The sequence below is a fragment of the Pseudonaja textilis genome, chromosome 1, assembly GCF_049901715.1.
Source record: "Pseudonaja textilis isolate UNSWEBS1 chromosome 1, rPseTex1.2, whole genome shotgun sequence".
Lineage (NCBI taxonomy): Eukaryota > Metazoa > Chordata > Lepidosauria > Squamata > Elapidae > Pseudonaja > Pseudonaja textilis.
The window spans coordinates 62,429,036-62,447,871 of record NC_141990.1 but is presented as its reverse complement, the minus strand read 5'-3'; the positions used below and the strand labels follow the sequence as shown (position 1 = coordinate 62,447,871).

The window sequence follows — 18,836 nt, the reverse complement described above, 5'->3', positions numbered from 1 at the left end:
AAACATCTGTGATCAGGATATTAAAGATGGAATGGAAACACCTACATGGGCCAAGAATAATAAAAGTAAGACGAAAACTAAAAAAAAATCAACAACTGATGCATGTCCCTGGGCAAGACTCCTAGTAAGAACAATAAGATCTTCTTACACAATTGACCACAACCTCCCCTTTGCTTGGAAAACCTAAAGGAATGTCATACCTCTGGAAAGTATTAGGTTTGTCATCTGCTATGTATTAGGCTGTAATAAGAGCCAGCTGGATCATACCAAAGATTTAGAAAGTAGGAGAAATGGTGATCCTGTAAAAATTAGACATCAATTGCCACACATCTCATTGCCATATTTGAACATCAATAGCCAATGGGAAGAGGTGGTAGAAACTATAATCCTAAAATATTTGGTGAATCACTCCACCATTCTGTTCCCACCGAGATTAGCCAAACACCTATAGGAAGCATCCAGTAGAGTACGTTATAAGGTCAGTAGCACCATCTTGTTCATATATCCCACCAGGTCTTTCTTCTTTAATTTGTCCAGATAGCCTACCAATAAACAACATTTCAATAGTAATGTTTGTTGGATAAAGGACTAATAGGGTAAAAGTGGACAAGACTAACCAGCTAAGCGTGCAAGATTCTGCTTCCATCGCCTTGATAGGACTTGCCCAGTTGGAGTTTAATTCCAAATGGATCTGAGCAACTTTATTCTAGATGCCTAAATTATTCTTCCCAGAAGCTCTTCAAATGTTCTTGTAGCCTGTTCTCTGCAGCAATGAAGGGGACACTTTATAAAAGGCTGCTGGACAGCTATTTGTGGACAACAGGAAAAATATTCACATTTTGTTACTCTTTTTGCCACAATGTAAGATTGGTTCTTACCTGTACTAAACTTGTAGGTCTTATCTTTCTCCAGTATCATTCTAGGCATCTCTGCTGCTGTTTCATCTGCTAGAGTTTTTCAGAAAACCCCCAAAAAACCCACTTCAGCATTGATTACAGTGAAAGGCTACATAGGAATCATCCAATCTAAGTTCTCCCTCACATGCCTATTTTAAAGTGCAACAAAGGGTTCAGTTGAATTATCCATTGAAAACTCAAGAAAAAGCCTAAGTAATTTCTGGAACCCTAACCAGCAAAGAGAAAGCAGTCATAGAGTGACCCAACTATAGCAAGAGACTAGCAGTTTATCTTTCATTACTAGCTCACAGTGCAAGTACTTGTCAGGCTCAAGCTCAAAGATGACACAATGAAATTCAATGAAATCCATTCTTTTATTTGCTTACAGGTGATGGACAGAATCTTGCCAAACTAAAGCTATATCCATCCACTCTAATATATATATCCTGAGAGATGCTAGGATGTGGCTGAACATCTTTCTCCCCTTCCCCCAGTGGCGGATTAAGGCTCAATGGTGCCCTAAGCACTGACAAATCTTGGTGCCCCCTCCTTTGTACAAACTGTACAAATGAAGCCAAGCTTAGGCTACCTAAAAGTTTTTGTGGTGCCCCCTTTGGGCCTGGTGCCCTAAGCACATACTTAGTGTGCTTAATGGTTAATATACCTCTGCCTTCCGCATCTGGTTCAGCACTGCGGGACTCTTAATTTGGGCTTCTCTTTGGAATGTACAACTGCTTCTACCATGAGAAAGCTCTGTTGTTGCCAAGACTCCATCCATGGCTTCTTCTCCAGGTGCACATTCTATCACACTACCCCAATATAAAACCCAAACCAACATGCAATCACCAATGCTCAAGTCAATGGTTGCCATGAATTCTTGAGCTGCTCCAAATTCTACATCACCAATGCAGTTTGAACTTACCAAGAACTAGCCTTGGCAGTCTACCGTCAACAAGGTGACAAAATCTAGGCAGGAATGCGTCTGTGCAGCAGGGAAGTCACTATAGTAATAATAGTTGAAGGGCTCCATAGAGCCCAACTTCAACCAGAGGGTTTCACAGCAGGGTGTCTGTGGAGCTGTATTCTGAAATATATCTAGGTAACAGTTGCTCCCACATGTCCTGGGACTGTGGCTGATAGAACATTTATTTGCATTCTGTTGTTTCATGAATGAATTTCCTCAGATTGTATTTGGTATTAAAAAAGTACTGGACTCTTATACCAACACTAGCTGGACACCTGTGCTTCACTATGAAACTATGTGATCGACCTTAGTTTTTAGGAAGGAAAATAAGGGGGCGGGGGGGGGGAATCTGCCTCTGCCTACCAGCATCCATCCGTATTCATCTGACTAGCGTGTGAGAGTGTGAGAGACTGTCAAGTGTGTGAGAGAGCTGAGGGCTATTTGCAAACTGAAACAGTATTTGCTGTGTGAGCAAGGAAACAGCAAGGACCCTGGGCGTGGCTTAGCTCAACTGTTCTGTACTAAAGCTGGTTGCTGCTGTGAAACTAAAACTGAAACTCCTCTCCTCTGCTTGTGTTTTGCATTTGGAAGAGATTTCTTTTCAGGTGGTTAGGAGGAGTAGAACTCCTTAGCATCAGAGTGTGTTAATATTAATATATGAAATACTAATGTTCTGATGGTCATTTTGAAAAAATCCTTTCTTAGTGAGCACCTAGAAGCCAAAATTCAGGGACTGTTTCAAAAGTGAAGGAAGGGGCAAATGAGCTCTAGAATTCACCCCACTCTCAACAAATAAACACCATTTCATATGAAGCATTAAAAATGTATATAATATACAAATTAAATTTTTATAATTAGAAACAAACCCATTAATTATTCTTGCTCAAGGTAAAAGATGAAACTGGTTACATTTTTTAGCTCGCTCATTTTTTATATTTAATATGGCAAGTCCAGATAGCCAATCCTGGAACATTGTACTCAAGTAATTTTTAATCTATGTCAATTTTCAGAAAATCCATTTTGCCCTCGCTTCTTCCCCTGAAATAGCTATGAAAAGCACCAATGCTTTTACATATCTGAGACAACACATACATGTGAGTCAACAGAAGACAGGATTGCTCATTAGCAACCATGGATAGCTGATAGTGAATCAACTGGTTTTTTTAATTATAAAATTACAAACAAAAATTTAAAAGTATAATGCATACAATAATATGAAAGTATTAAAGTAAAAAGTAAAAAGCATAGTAATATAGAAAAGCATAGCAATATAAAAAAGGAGGAAGCCAGCAATTTATGGTACAGTAATTTATTACTATAATCTCTGAGAACACACTAAACCAAAATAATATATTTTCTTGGTTAGCAGGATGGGAACATAGACATTGGCCTGGTTCACTACATGTTTAATCACAAATTGATTATTTTTAATTAACATACTTATACCACATTGTCCTATCAAGGGCTCAGATTCTGGTGTAATCAATGAAGTATTGACTAGGATTGGGGAAATCCATATTCTAGTCCACTTTGAATTATAGAAACTCATTGGATGACTTTGGGCCACTTGTCTTTCTTCAGCTTGAGTATAAAATGACTAACTCCCTCATGTATGTAAACCTATCCTCTGCTGCTAAAAGTAATTGAAATGATTTTTCATACTGCAGCCCGATATCTTTGGCGCATTAATGGTCTTGACTGATGCATTTCTGCCAGGAAGTTTACGTTAGACTGCAATCAATTCCTGTTTCTGCCTCTATCTGATGCAAAAGTGAAGGAAAGGCAGAGGGGTAAAAGTAATTGGCCACAACTTCAATTGTATTCAAGGCATATAAGAAGACATGTAAAAGCATCAGAAATGCTTCTAACACCAGAAAAAGGTTTTGAAAAAGCGTATCTGGAGGATGTTTGAGCTTTGGTTTATCTGAAAACTATTATCATTGTAGCGTAAGTTGCTCCAACTGTTATATAACTGACCGCTGGAACTCCGTGCTGATCTACTGCAAATAACTCAAGAGATCTAACAATAGATTCAATAGATACATTCTGCCTCCTCAGCATTACAATACTGACTGAGCATTAATAGATCAGCAGAACAGGCGCTTGCTGAGCAAAACCCCTATTTTCTACGAAACAAAATAAACGCACAATGCAAGGAAGTAGCCAATCAGAGTGTTATAACCGAAGCTTCTTTCGTGGCGGCATCATCATCATCATCGTCACAGGCGTGGAAGTTTCAAGCAAGACGGTACAAGATGTACACCCACCCCACTTTCCTTTCCAGAAGAACTGTCACTCCCCCCACCACCACCTCGCTCCCATTTTTTTTTTCTTCCGTCTCCCGTCTGGTCCTGATCCAACCAATGACCAAGCACCAGGGCTCTCCAGACCAATGAAATCCAGTTCCGAGGCAATCGGGAAGAAGATCTTAGCAGCCAATCAAAGAGGGCTTTACGGGAGCCCAATCGGAAAGTCGATCTCAGGTTTGCTGCTTGATGCTCAGTCAGCTGGAGGAGGAGGAGGGGGAGGAAGAGGAGGCAGGAGAAGGGGGATGATCTCGGCCTCTGCGGGTTGCTGTTGACCGGGCTGGCCGGCGGGTTCCCTTCGGCCCTCTCTCGGCTCTCCGACCAAGCTGTCGCGGCGGGCGGAGCGATGCAGCACCCGGGTGCCCCCAAAGCTTCGCCTCCGCTGCAGCCTCTCTACGCTCCCAATAACGGCGATTTCACCTTCGTCTCCTCGGCCGATGCCGAAGGTAATGGTGGAGGGAACCGAACAGATGCCAAGAAATCCGGAGCCCTCTGGCGCAGCCTGGCCTGCGTGGCAGAGGCACCTGCGGGAAGAGAGGAGGGTTGGACTAACAGGTCCGGTAAATAAGGAAGGATCGAGTAATGGTGTTGGCGGAGGGGGAAGAGGGGAGTGTGGAGCTTTACTGAGTTATGCAGAGCCGCTAAAGAAGGGAGTGCAGGCTAAAACTGCGTTCTGGTGGTTTCCTTCCATTGTTTGTGGGCTCTCTTCCATATATTTTACACACACACACACACACCAGCGCACAAGGCTGTGGATGTGGCACCTTGGTTATTCACTCTGATAGGGCATCAGCACAGATTGCTGTTGTGCATAGATCTCTGTAGGGCACTTTTGAGCAGCTTGCTGGGAGTTGTAGTCAAGTAACCCCCGGAGGGTAACACTTGGGGGTGAATTAGTTGTTAGTCAAAATGAATAATAATAATAATTGAAGTTGAAAACTTAAATTGATCACATCCAATTAGTATGATTCATGGGCTTGGAAGTATTTTGGGAGAAGGATGGAAAAAGTGAGAGTATAGTGTTTGAAGAATAAGGTTTACAATCTCTATTGATCATGGCAACTATGGTTTATCAGAAACACTAACACTTTTGATAACCAGTTGCTGAAGGACATAGAAACGAATTTGCGATTGAAACTGCAGTTTATTAACAACCATGTGATGAGCTGCTTCAGACAAAATGCTGAACTAGACATGCCTTTGAGCTGAGTTAATATGGATGCCATTATGTCCTTAAATAATGCAGGTAGCCCTCCACTTATGATGATTCATTTAACCACCATTCAGTTATAATGATGTTGAAAAAAAGTGACTTACAACTGGTCTTCATACTTCTAACCATCACAGAATCCCCATGGTCACTTGATCAGTATTCAGGTGCTTGGCGACCAGCATGTATTTATGATGGTTGTAGCATTCTGCGATCATGTGATCTCCATTTACAACCTTCCCAGGGAATCTCCGACAATCAAAGGGAGAAGCTGGATTTGCTTAATGATTGCAATTAATTATCTTGGTGATTTGCTTAATGACCATGGCATATGCAGTCACTCTGGATAGCGGGATGGGTGGCACACAAATTAAATAAATCAAGGAGAGAAGCAATCTAAATTAAGGACAAATTTCCTAACTGGGAATGATTCAACAGTGGAGCGGATTACCTTCAGAGGTTGTGTGTGTTTGTCTGGAATGGTATAGGACAGGAGTACAAACTCGGGTTGTCACGGTGGTGTCACGTGACATATCAGGACTTTTTCCCTTTGCTAAACTGGGTGGGGGCGGGGCCAGCAAGTGACACACCTGGCCTGTGGGCTGCAAGTTTGAAACCCCTGATATAGAGTCTCCTGCCTGAACAGCGAGTTGGACTAGAAGACCTCTAAGGCCCCTTCCAATTCTATTATTCTGTTAAATAGGATAAAATTGGGTGTAACTAGTGTAACAACCACATTGCTTAGGGACAGACATTCTAGTGCCAATCGTGGTCCTAAATAGAGGACTACTGTATTAAATGTATTGATATTTCCCAGGTTTTTAATGGAAAACTTCAAAGCTTAACTAGTTCTGTATACTGTATTTAGCTCTGCACGTCAAAACTGAACATCTTATGAATTCTACTGATGGTTAAACTGTTCTTTTTTTAAGTTAAACCTCCTTCATGCTCTTCAATCAAAGCATTTTTGTGCAGTGAACAGAAGAGCATAACAGAAGCTCTATGGATTTTAGAAAGAATAGATGCAGTGCTTCAGCAGTATCTGAGCGTTATTGTTACAGAAATAACAGGCCAAGTTTTTAATCTACCCTGCTCACTGATCAAACAGTCATCTATTTTGTATAATTGGGAGAGTTTGGCTGCATCTTATTCTAGATTGTGAAAAAGTATCTTATTCTTATATATAATAAATTAAAACACAGGTATTTTCTCCAATTCTTTATTGTTTTTAGATTTGTCATATAAAATTGCTTTTCTTTTAACTTATAAGATTTTAGAAAAATCGTTGTCGGTAAGTAATTGTAAGTCTTATGCAGTTTAAGGGTCTTTCACTTCTGCCTAACTACATCACTGACATTTTTTTTAAAAAAACTGTATTTTTCTGCCATGCCACCTACATGAATGTGGACTATGTGATAATGCAGGAGAACGAACACATTTTATAACATATCCTGTCCCCACCCTAGCGTTTCATCTGTCAGTTGTTATTTGGCTTTTTTTTCATGTAATGTTGTTTTGAAATAATACTAAGCCTGTGTTCAAGTTCAGCCTGAATAACAGCTGGGAGGTGGGCAGACAATACTAAAACAGCAGAGTAAAGGTTACTACAGACTCCTGTGCCAGTCTGCTGTTTGAATTATCTAGTCCAAATCTTTGAGTCACTCATTAGTTTAAAGACCTGGAGAGTAAACAGATCTTCTCTGCCTATTATTTCTCCTTGCTTGGGCAGCTGATTTACAGGCTGAGAGAAGTGGAAACTGAAAGGTGTCAAGATCTAAATCTACAGATCAAGCCTTGTCTCTGTGATTAGGGAATGGTTTTCCTGACAGCTGATAATGAGAAGATGGGAAAGTATTGTCTTTCCTACACAGGAAATAATAACACCATCCTCTAGCAACAAACAAAGCATATATGGACAGCAAATCCTATATTGCTTTAGTTTCCTGTTGGCTAATCGGGGATGAGAGCATTTCAACTGAACTATAGGGAAGAAGCAGCTGAAACTTCATGCTAAAGTGAACATTTCAGTTCTCCATAGTAGATAATATATTGGTATTTGTTGTGGCTTTGTGAAACATCAGATGAACATGGCACCCCTTCCTGAAGTTTTGAAAAAGCCAGGTCCTTTGGAAAGCTGGTATTGTTGCTGTAAAAACTGTGTCCAAGTATCTGCCCATGTGTGTGCATGCTACTTTGCTGGTGGCCCCAAATCTAGTGTCATCTATGCATGCATCCAACAACCTCTAAAGCAGTCACAAGCCCTCCAAAGGATATCATTGCTTTAAAAATTTAAAGTTCATGTTAACATATTTTTGCAATGCACTTCTTTTGAATTCTTTATGCAACCAATGTATTTGTTTGTAAGCTATTTTCTTATATGTACTTATGGATAATTTAGCTTCTTTCATTCTCTTACAGTTCTTTTAGCTTAGGGTAATATGCAAAGTCATCCACTTTAATTTATAAACTGTGTTTTCTTTTGTAGAATGAGTTGTATATCAGGTCAACCCAAAAACAAATCAACAATGCAACAACGTAGCATGATATGAGAATTAGGCCTAGCGACTTTCCCTTTTTTTATATCAATACACATTCCAGTAGAGCAAATATATATATTCTTAACTTCTCTTGCATTTTTTTGACTTAAGATTTAAGTGGCTCAATAGCATCTACAGATGTGAAACTCAACCTTGGAGGCGGAAATGTGGAATTTATGAAAGAATCTACAGCAACTACCTTCCTGAGGCAAAGAGGTTATGGCTGGCTTTTAGAGGTGGAAGATGATGACCCTGAAGATAACAAACCACTCTTGTAAGTAACATTGCTTTGAGATTCTTAGCTTAGCTCTGACCATGAAACTAATTTTTTATTTTAGACCAAGGGCTGTGATTTGTGATCAAGGAGTTAAATGAAAAGAAAAGTTGACAATTAAATAATTCTCTATTTATTGACATTTAAATACATCTATCATTTCAATATTTTTGTACACTATAGAAGATTCCATTTTGGCAACATGTCATATTGTACTGTTTAGAAAACATCATAGATTAAAATATTTTTTCAGTAGAATTAATGTAAAATTATTAAAAACTTTAATCAGAAGCTCAAAGCTATGATAAACAATTGCTTAAGGTGTGTATATTTGCATCTGTATTCCATGAATAAAAGGACATCAATTTCTAATAATAGTATAATTATGGATTATTTTTGAGTTGCACTTTCTTTTTCGTTTCCTACTATAATTTTCTTTCCTAGGGAGTAAGAATATAATCATTATTCTCTTGCAATATTTAACATGGAATAATATAGCTGTCAGACAAGGAATGGCTTAGCTTATTGTTTACTGTTTGCTAGTATTAAAAAGTGTCCGTACTTCCACTTGTTCAATAATAGGTAAATATATTTTGGGGGGAAATCTTTCAGTGCTGTGTTTCTTATACAATTCATAAAGTCTGCCTTCTCAAATAATGCTAAGCCATAATTTCAGGACATATTATGGAAGTTCTACTTTTTTGTAACAGAGAAGAATTAGACATTGATCTGAAGGATATATACTACAAAATTCGGTGCGTCTTGATGCCAATGCCTTCTCTCGGATTCAACAGACAAGTAGTAAGAGATAATCCTGACTTCTGGGGCCCTTTGGCTGTTGTCTTATTCTTCTCAATGATCTCATTATATGGACAATTCAAGGTGGGTTAATTTTTTTTTAAAGCACCTTCATTATTTTAAGCTGTCATCAACTGTTAATACAGCTTAACTGTTAACAATCAAATATTAAACTTGCCTGCATCTTCATATAGAAGCTTGAATATATTCTTAAACATAACTGGAATATGGTTCTTTTATCTAGTGATGTTTTTTCTCTTAAATTTTATTTCTCCTTCAATAGATTGCCTGTGCTTATGTTATTCTGCTTTATGTTTATTTTTAACCTACTATTTCCAAGTGAAAGTGGAATGTGTTCTGCAGACTGAACTCTTTTGGCCCTAATCCATTGATAATACATTACAGTGGTTGACTCCTTTTTGAACTGTAATTTTGCAGAGGCCTACTGAATCAAGCTGAATTTCATACACAGGGCTTGAAGATAATAGCAACTCATAGGAACAACTGTTTGAATCTGAAAATTCTATTTATGCAAAATAACTAAAACTATTACTGCTGTTACTGTTATAGTTGATCAGGAACCAGTGATTAATGTGATCCATAATTAATCACTTTTAAAGTTTATCATTTATTATGTTATCAAATTTAGAGAAGTTATTTCAAGTATCATGGAATTCAGTAGTGCATTAATGAACAGAGTACTGCATTTAATTTTTTTTATTTGTTATGTACTCAGGATTTACTAGGGCTGTACTTTGGATTTGAGGTTGAAAAGACATTTTGGAGCAAGTCTAAGAGCACATGTTGCATCTATCAGCATCTCCTTTAAAAATCAACATGACTTGGCAAAGTGGCTGTATAAGAAAATACATATTTGAATTAAGGATCTGTTGATAAGTGTAATGTACATATTCAAGCCCACCCGGAAGCCTAGCACTTTTCTGGGATTTTCTGTCATTTATTTTATTATGATAATCACAAGTTTTCATAATATAATGCAACCATGTTATGAAAACTCGGGAGGATTTTTTCCAGAAAAAGGCTTGCACAATTGCATGAACAAGAGTGAATGGGGTGATTGAATATATTATTTTCCAATTTAAGGAAGACTTTTGGTTTGTCAAAATTAATTATTTTTTCAGTTCATAAGTAACCATATTGATTAAAATATTTAACAATTTTTTAAGGTGGTATCCTGGATTATAACTATTTGGATATTTGGATCCTTAACAATCTTCCTGTTGGCCAGGGTTCTTGGAGGAGAGGTAAGAATTTTGTGAAAGTGGACTTGGTATTTGAAAGTTCAACTTAAATTATTTTTCAAATTGGGATTAGTTATATGAATTGTCATTCCTTAATTGCCCATTTTATGGTCCTATCTATGAACAACTTGGATGAATACTAGTTGCCCATTATTACTGGTTTATCAGAGGATTTCAGCAAGTAAGCTGGGAAGTATAGCAAAAGAAAACATTGAAAAAGTCTATTTATACCACTGAGATAATTCTGCTGTTAAACACTAAAATCTAAATTAAAGTATTCAAAACAAATGAGTATCCAACCTCTATTCAAATACATCCCTTTCAATATAGTTTTTTCTTTTCAATATCCTTTTCAAATCAACCCTTGTCTTTCAGCATACCCTATTCAACATCCTTTCTTGAACTGATCTTATTAGGAATATTTTTCTAACATGAAACCAGAGCCTGCCTTCTTATAGTTTACATCCACCAGTCTCCAAAATTTTAGATCGTTTAGAACAGTGGTCACCAGCCGGTTGGCTGTGAGAAAATTTTGGTGGGCTGCAGAGAAATCTCACCCCCGGGGCACCCCCACAAAGCAATTAATCCAGGCTATGCAGAAACACAAGGCTGCTTAGCCCACATGGCCCACAGGAACCCTCCCCGCCCACTCACTCCTTACCTGGTAAACTTGCCTGCTAAATTGCTATTTTTCCTTTTTCCAATCATCATCTGTTAGGCTGTGCTGGGAGATTTAGATTAGCTAGGAAGCAGGAAATGGTTGGATTTCTTGCTTTCTAGCTGGTCTTTAGATCTTCGGCTCAGCACAGCCAAACCTTCCCTTAGGACTAAAGGTTTGCTTGCAAGCAAATTCAGTGCAGACTCAAGGCAAGCAAATTTGAGAGACTGAGTTAGCCGATGGCAGACAGATAGATCACTGAATGATTCTGTGAGCAACTCAATCTGCCTGCTTTGCCTGATTTTGGGTAAAAGTTGCTGTTTTTTTTTTAAATAAAAAATTCAATATTTACATGCATGGTGTGTTGTGAGTTAATTTTGTGAGTTTGCTGGCTAGCAAATTTTATGTGACAGACTGAACTAGCCAATGGCAGATAGATAGATCTCTGAATAAATCTGTCATTCTGTGAACAACTCAATCTGCCTGGCTGCTTTGCCTGATTTTGGGTAAAAATTGCTTTTTTTATATAAAAAATTCAATATTTATATAAATATTTATAATATTTACATACACGCCATGCCCAGCCAGTCACATGACCACCAAGCCACACCCACAAATCAGGCCACGCCCACAGAACTGGTTAGTGGTCCCTGGGAGCTAAAATTATGAGTTTGGTGGTCCCTGAGGTCCAAAAGGCTAGCGACCCCTGATTTAGAAAATGACATGAACAAGAGGATTTGGGAATTAGGCTTGTAAGAACATATATGACTTATGTACTCAAGCTTGAACAATTATCTTTGTTAGTAGACTGAGTTACTGGAAACAATGACTGAAGTATTTTAATTTACAGGTTGCATATGGTCAAGTTCTTGGAGTGATTGGATATTCTTTACTTCCTCTTATTGTAATAGCACCTGTACTCCTGATAGTTGGATCATTTGAAATTGTTTCTACTCTAATAAAAGTAAGTTCAATATCATTCATGACCAGAAGACCAAAATATCAACAATTTATCAATTAATTTTATCCATAGTACTGTGATGGCGAACCAAGGCATGCGTACCTGGAAGTGGCAGGCAGAGCCATCTCTCCAGGCATACCAGCCGTCGCCCGTTGCTTTTCTGGATTCTGACACGCACATGTGCACCGACCACCTGGTTTTCATGTGCATGGGAGTGCCAGAAACTGGAAGAGTGGCTCCCTGGTGTGTACGTGCATGCCGGCCAGCTGGCCTCCGCACGCACATGCACGTTAGAAACCGGAAGGCCAGGTGGTTGGCGCGCACTTGCGTGCCAGGAAGCTAAGAGCTTCAGGTTTCTGGCACTCCCGTGCTGTGTGCCAGGAGCTGCTCTTCTGATTTCTGGTTGCACGCACATCTGCGCGTTCCTGTTTCAGCATTTGGTATTGAAAAGGTTTGCCACCACTGCAATAGTATATTATGCAGCTAGTATTCATGTTCTACTTTGCTTCTAATTTATGCCTGTAAATTGAGAGCCAATTCACTCTAGTGCAGAACTGTCAAACTCCCAGCCTGCGGACCAGATGTGTCACATGCTGGCCACACCCATGGCCAGTTTAGTAAAGGGGGGGGAAAAATCTCAATATGTCACATGACGCTGTTATGACAACAGGAGTTTTATACCCCTGCTTAATAGTGATTATGGCTAGAAAACAAGAAACCATGAATTCAAGTCCTTAGCCATGAAAATCAGCTGGGTCACCTTGGGCCAGTCTCTCTCAGCCCAACTCAGCTAGGATATAAAATATGATACAATATATGCAGTATGAGATATATAATAAAGCTTGACTTACACTATTCCATCTTTTAATGGCTATATTCCTATAAATAAGTAATTTGACTGATGCTGAAAAACATCAACATATTGTACATTTTTCACATTAAAAAGATATAAAAGAAAAAGGAAACCAGCTTGTTAAGGAAGCTTTGGATAAAATTACTTTTTTCTTCAAATAATAATAAATTGACTATTTTAAAAAGGGGAGGAAAACAAAACAAAACCATCTTGTTAGGACTTTCTCATTTTGTAAATACATTCATTTGGTATTATAGTACTGATTTGGTATTAATTGGAGATCAGCTTCCTGCTACATAGTACCAGATTGTCCACACAGCAATAATTTTGGATTACTGTGCATAACCAGAGTTTATTCTTTTGTTTCTTTATAAAAAAAAATTCCTTGCCTTGATAACATTTCTTTTTTTTCTTTCTGCCAGCTTTTTGGAGTGTTTTGGGCTGCATACAGTGCTGCTTCCTTATTAGTTGGTGAAGAATTTAAAACCAAGAAGCCTCTTCTGATTTATCCCATCTTTTTATTGTACATTTACTTTCTGTCTTTATATACTGGGGTGTGACCAAAATTGCTAGATTTGAACAAGGACATTTTGATCACCATGAAGACTGAACTGTTGGTGGATAGAAAAGGCAAGTGACTGTATCCTATCAGGCAGATGAAGTTTCAGTAGTATCCTTAAGTACATCTGTGTATTATTAATTAAGCATTTTTAATTATATTACAGATTTAAACCAGAGTTTTAGGTTTGTTAGATTTTTAATGAATACGGATGGTAACATTTTTAAATATGTTATTTGAAGAAACTTATTATTTTTGCCAAAAGCACGTGGTCCATATGATAGGTAAACTGTCATGAAACTTGAAAAAAATGAATGATTATTTGAAACTATAGTTCCCATAAATGTATTCATCAGCCAATCCTCATCATTCCTATATTTCAATGTATAATCTTGTCCAATCTTGACTTGGCTATTGAGTTATCAGTTCTGATTTAAAGTTTTATGTTGATCAAAGATTGGTTTAGGAAATTCCATCATAAAGGGAATTTATGGTTGTCATTACTATCACATGAAATATTTGAAGTAACATTTAGTAGTATTTGAAGAAATCCTTTTTTAAAAAAAAATTCACACTGTAAATATGTCATAGCAAAATATTGCTTTACAAAGTTGATTTTGAAATCTTTCAGAAAAAAGTTTTTATTTGCAGCTTTATGAAAGTGGTAAGTGGAAAAAAGTTTAAATAAATAGTATGATTCTGAAAAACTTCTTCAATAGAATAAACATTGTTTTCTTCAAAATTGAACTTGTTTTATAACACCTTGTTTTGCTATTTATGTAAACTGGTTTTGGGGTTAGTAAAATTGTTAGTCACAAAGTTGCATTTGCAATTTGATTATCAAATTTAATACGAATTGACATTATTGAAATGGTTCTTTAATATAATTGTATATTACAAATGAAAAAGACATTCTGCATTGTAAGGATTTTCATAGCTTTATCATTTGCAAGGCACATATTTAATCTAGTCTGCTTATTCAGATAAGCAGATATAGACATACAAATATTTTTGTCAAAGGCATAAATTGCATTGAGTTGCTCATCCAAATAGAGAAACAATTACTTTTGCATTTTTTGAATTTGAATTTTTGGATGTGCATTGACATCTCACTGCACTTAAATAACATACAGCCAGGAGACTTGGAAAAAAGGAACTATATACTTTGCAAAATTGTTAATATATTAAATTTGATTGTATTTGAATCAGTTAAAAAATTATGCATTGTTTAATAGAAGAATAAGTAGCAACAAACTACTGTGGCTATCTGTTGATTTTACTGACAAATTAAATGCTCAATTTCTGCCAATTCTGTAAATCGAGCAGATTTTTATCATTAAGCAGATCAAGTTTAGACCTAAACATTCTCTTATTTTGATGGAATTTAATTTCAAATTTAATTTAATTTAATTTCAAGTTACCAGCATTTAGGAAAATAACTTAAATCCATTCCCAATGTTACAATTTATTAATCAGTGCATCCACGGGATCTGGCTACTTTTCTCAGAATGATAAAAGGAATGTCACACTGCAAGCCCCAATACTTTGGGGCATGTGTACAATACATGATGTAAGGAGTGTCACGAAATGGGATGAGGCTTGTGCTGTAATGCTGCTTTCATCAGTCTTTCCTTCTACACCTTCATGTCATTGGATCCATTTTTTAATGAATATATTCTTGGAAATCAAAGCCAGGAATAAAACAAAAAGGCTTTAAAATGTGCCTTCTATTAGTTCCCCCTCTGCAGAATTATAAAAATTGAAGAATAACAAGTTATATCTACTTTTCATATGAAGGGATGCCTCTACTTATAAAAGCTCTGAAAGTGCTACTTTCTGCTTAAATATAGCCTGCACTTGTAATAAGTGGTAAGTAGCACTTAGACTTATATACTGTTTCACAGTGCTTTACAGCCCTCTCTAAGCAGTTTACAGAGTCAGCATATTGCCCCCAATAATCTGGGTCCTCATTTTACCGACCTCAGAAAGATGGAAGATTGAGTCAACCTTGAGCCTGGTGAGATTCGAACTGCCAAATTGCAGTTAGCTGGCAGTCAGCAATAGTCTACAGTACTGCATTCTAACCACTGCACCACTTTGGCTCTTAATAATCATTATCATTTTCAGAACTATGTATTATTAAATGGTCTCCAGAATGTCCAATTCTATGGCAGACTTTGATTTACAAAAAAAACCCAAAACACTAAAATGGCATAAAAATATATTGGGTATTAAACGATACAATATTTCTGCTTAAGATATAAACATAATATTTTAGTTTCATATACCCTTTTTAAATCTTAATAATCAAATTCAGCTTTAAAGCAGATAGCTCTGCCTAGAGCCAGTTATATGGCAATCTGGGCAATCTCAGACTTCCCATACCCAATGCCCTGAACATATGCTCGGCTGAAGCTTCTATCCACTCTGTCCAGCATGATCTCAAAATCGGCTAGTGTAATCAGCCAATCATCAGAAGCATACTTAAATAGAAAAATGTTGTTTGGTATAAATGCTAAGTCATTAAAATAGTTCTCTTGATTAGAAACTGGTTTGGATTTAAAAGTATGTATTAGGATGTAACAATGTTTTCTGTAAACTTGAGCAGAACCCATTATGTTTCTAAAATTCAATATCATTTAAATATGCTGTATAAAAGAAGCTTTGTCAACAGTTTCCCAGTTGGATAAACTATTTATTTATAGTAGTGCATCAACTCCTACTTTTAGCCTAACATATATGTAAATACATGTATTTTATACAAATGGAATTGTTTGCACAATACATATAAATCTTCTGTATAATATCTAATCCAAGAGATAAATACCCATATTTCATATGTTTAAGATGTGTTTATAAGAATGTAAATAAATTTTTAGGATTACTGAAATACAAGCTTTTGTCATCTGAAAACATGAAAATAATTACAAGGATTTCATTTTATAGCTTTCCATCAACTAAAGTCATGGATATCCATGTGTGAGTTTCACACAGCCTATTGATAATCATGTTTCATCTACTGAATGTTGTAACCTAAGAAAACTAATTCTGCTATACATATACTTTTTTCTCTGCAGTAGGCATTCATAACTATTTATGTGGAATCATAAGTTTCTTTTTAAAATTTTGAGGTTAATTCTACTTTTCTTTCAATTTCATTTTAAAGAAAAAGTTTCCTTCTGCAGCTTACTTTTGCCCCCGCCCTCCAAAGTACCTATTTTGAAAGTAGCATTACACAATGGACTTGTACTGTGTTTAAAAGAACAATAACTATTTTTATTACATTTATATGCTGCCGGACTCCTAGTGCATATGTTGGCACTTTTCTGTTGTCTTATTTTGCAAATTTGCTTACTTTTTGTCATTTGTGCTGTAGTCACTTTTCATTTGGATTACTACAATGCTGTAATGGGGCTGCCCATGAAGACCATCCAAAAACTGCAGCTGGTCCAAAATGCAATTACAGGCATAGGTCTTGGTGCCTGTAGTTTGCTTGATTTACACCACTGTTTGAGCTGGATTGCTCCCATTCCTTTCTGGGTGCAATTTTGAGGGGCTTGTTATCACCTACACAGGGCCATGTTATTTGTGGGACTACCTGCACCTAAGGATCTCTGCTTCTTCTACTAAGTCAGGTATGGTAGGTGCACTCCAGGTCCTTTCCCTTAAAGCTGTCATCTGATGGGACCTTAGAAATGTACCTTCTCTGTAACCATCCCAGCCTTTTGGAATAGCCTTCCAACTGAGATTTGTGGGGACCGATCCTTTTAGCCTTCTAGAATGATGTGAAGACCAAGTGCTTCCCAAGCTGAGAGTGTTGAGTCAGGAAGTTAGTAGTTTGGTTCATCTGGCACCTGATGGTAAAGATTGGTCTGCTTTTAGTCCTGTTTTTATTAGTTGGATTGCTTTGTGAGACAGTAGGCCCTATAAGTTCTGCAAATAAATTAATCTGCCCTGCTTACTGAATTCAAGTCTTGGATATCAATGGCATAGATGTAGGCCATTGTTTTTATCTATTTTAATACCTGTTTCAGATTTTCAAGCTTTCTGTATTTTAGCTGAAACCCTCTAGAACTCTTGAATATGGAGGGACATTTGCATGGTAAACCTATCATTAAATGGACATAATGGTTCCTGTAAGAAAGAAACTAGTAATGTTTCTTTATTTTTAAATAAGCTTATTTCCTCAGCATTAAATTGAATGCTTCTGAGCTTGTATCAATACACAAATAAAAATGTATTTGAATATTCTCATACCTTGAAAATATGTTGATACATAAAGGCTAGGCTTTTAAAAGCTGAAATACAGGACTGTTCAGTCTGTTGATGAGGGCTGTCAAACTCCCTGCCCACAGGCTGGATGTGTTATGCGCTGGCCACACCTACCCCTGGTTTAGCGAAAGGGAACAAAGTCCCAGTACGTCATGTGGTGCCGCCATGACAATTTAACAGCCCTGCTGTTGATTCTTTTCAGTGTCTCAATGGCTTTTGCTAACACAGACCACAGTATCTTTCAGGCTGTCTGATGAACCATAGACACTCCATTTCAGAGTTTTTGAACTTTCTGGCCAGACTAGGCTTGGAAGTGGTAATTAGTGCTGTTCACCACTATGACAACTGCTGTACAATACTCTGATTGTATCATTTCAGATAATGAAAGTTCTGCATTCTGTGGCCTGATGGACATCATTCCACTATGACTGTCTCTTGGTTACTGCTTCTGATTTCATGTAAGCTTCTGCTTATATCATTAGCAATGGGGTCTTGGATCTTGTCTTCTGTTGGCCTCTTTTTCAATTGAATTCGATTTTAGAAAGCATCAACATTTTCCCCATTGACTTATTACCTTTGCGTTATGTATCCAAAAACCATAGCTTCATTATTAGTGCTTCCAATGAACAATGTGATTTTTACTTCCTCCAATATTAAATGATTTCTTTTTGTAATTGGTAGTATGTTCAGCTATTTTCTTCAGCACAATTCAAAGGCATCAATTTTTCTTCAACCCTCCAAATGGTCTAGCTTTCACAGTCAATTGTTAAGGCTAACCTATCTTGGCTGCAAAAATTTAGGTTACCACTAGATAGTAGCAAAATGACATCTTGTGGTACACGATTATTACAGACAGAATACAATTAATTTCTTGTGTCAGTCCAAAATATTGCTATCAAAGGGCTCAAACAGCTCAAGACCTCATTATTTCCTTGGAAATAGTAAAAGTAGGGGAAATAGAAGAGCAACTCGAATGGGGACGTTCCAGAACTTAAACAGAAGTCCAAGTATCTTTTTAAACGTACCAAAGTGGGATTTACTACTAACTTCCAATACGTGGAAATGCAGTGGTATTATCTTACTATCCTAATAGGCAGTCAGGCTGTGGCTGTGAAAATAAAGGCTATACATTCTTCACCCGTTTGGCCGGATCTATAACAAATTTATATTAAGCTTTTCAGAGTCCCAAAACCAATGGGAATCAAGAAACGGACTGCAGTCAGCCTTCTTCGACCGACCGGTCTCTAAAAGTACCTTCCTCGTCACCTCCAGTAATCGAGACATTG

General features: G+C 37.3%; 1 protein-coding gene across 1 annotated transcript; it reads left to right on the top strand.

The window, feature by feature from the left end:
- Nucleotides 1-4,384: 4,384 nt before the first annotated feature.
- On the top strand, nucleotides 4,385-14,587 carry YIPF4 (Yip1 domain family member 4). The gene is made up of 6 exons (XM_026695523.2): nucleotides 4,385-4,612; nucleotides 8,025-8,187; nucleotides 8,898-9,069; nucleotides 10,173-10,250; nucleotides 11,756-11,869; nucleotides 13,142-14,587. The coding sequence occupies exons 1-6, from the start codon at nucleotides 4,513-4,515 to the stop codon at nucleotides 13,277-13,279; spliced, it is 765 nt and encodes a 254-aa protein (XP_026551308.1). The 5' UTR covers nucleotides 4,385-4,512; the 3' UTR covers nucleotides 13,280-14,587.
- Nucleotides 14,588-18,836: the final 4,249 nt, after the last annotated feature.

Excerpts from the sequence above, each read along its gene's own strand:
- YIPF4 (XM_026695523.2), top strand. The coding sequence starts at position 4,513 with ATGCAGCACCCGGGTGCCCCCAAAGCTTCGCCTCCGCTGCAGCCTCTC. Across the intron at positions 9,070-10,172 it reads CATTATATGGACAATTCAAG|GTGGTATCCTGGATTATAAC; the intron begins GTGGGTTAATTT and ends CAATTTTTTAAG. Across the intron at positions 10,251-11,755 it reads CCAGGGTTCTTGGAGGAGAG|GTTGCATATGGTCAAGTTCT; the intron begins GTAAGAATTTTG and ends TTTAATTTACAG.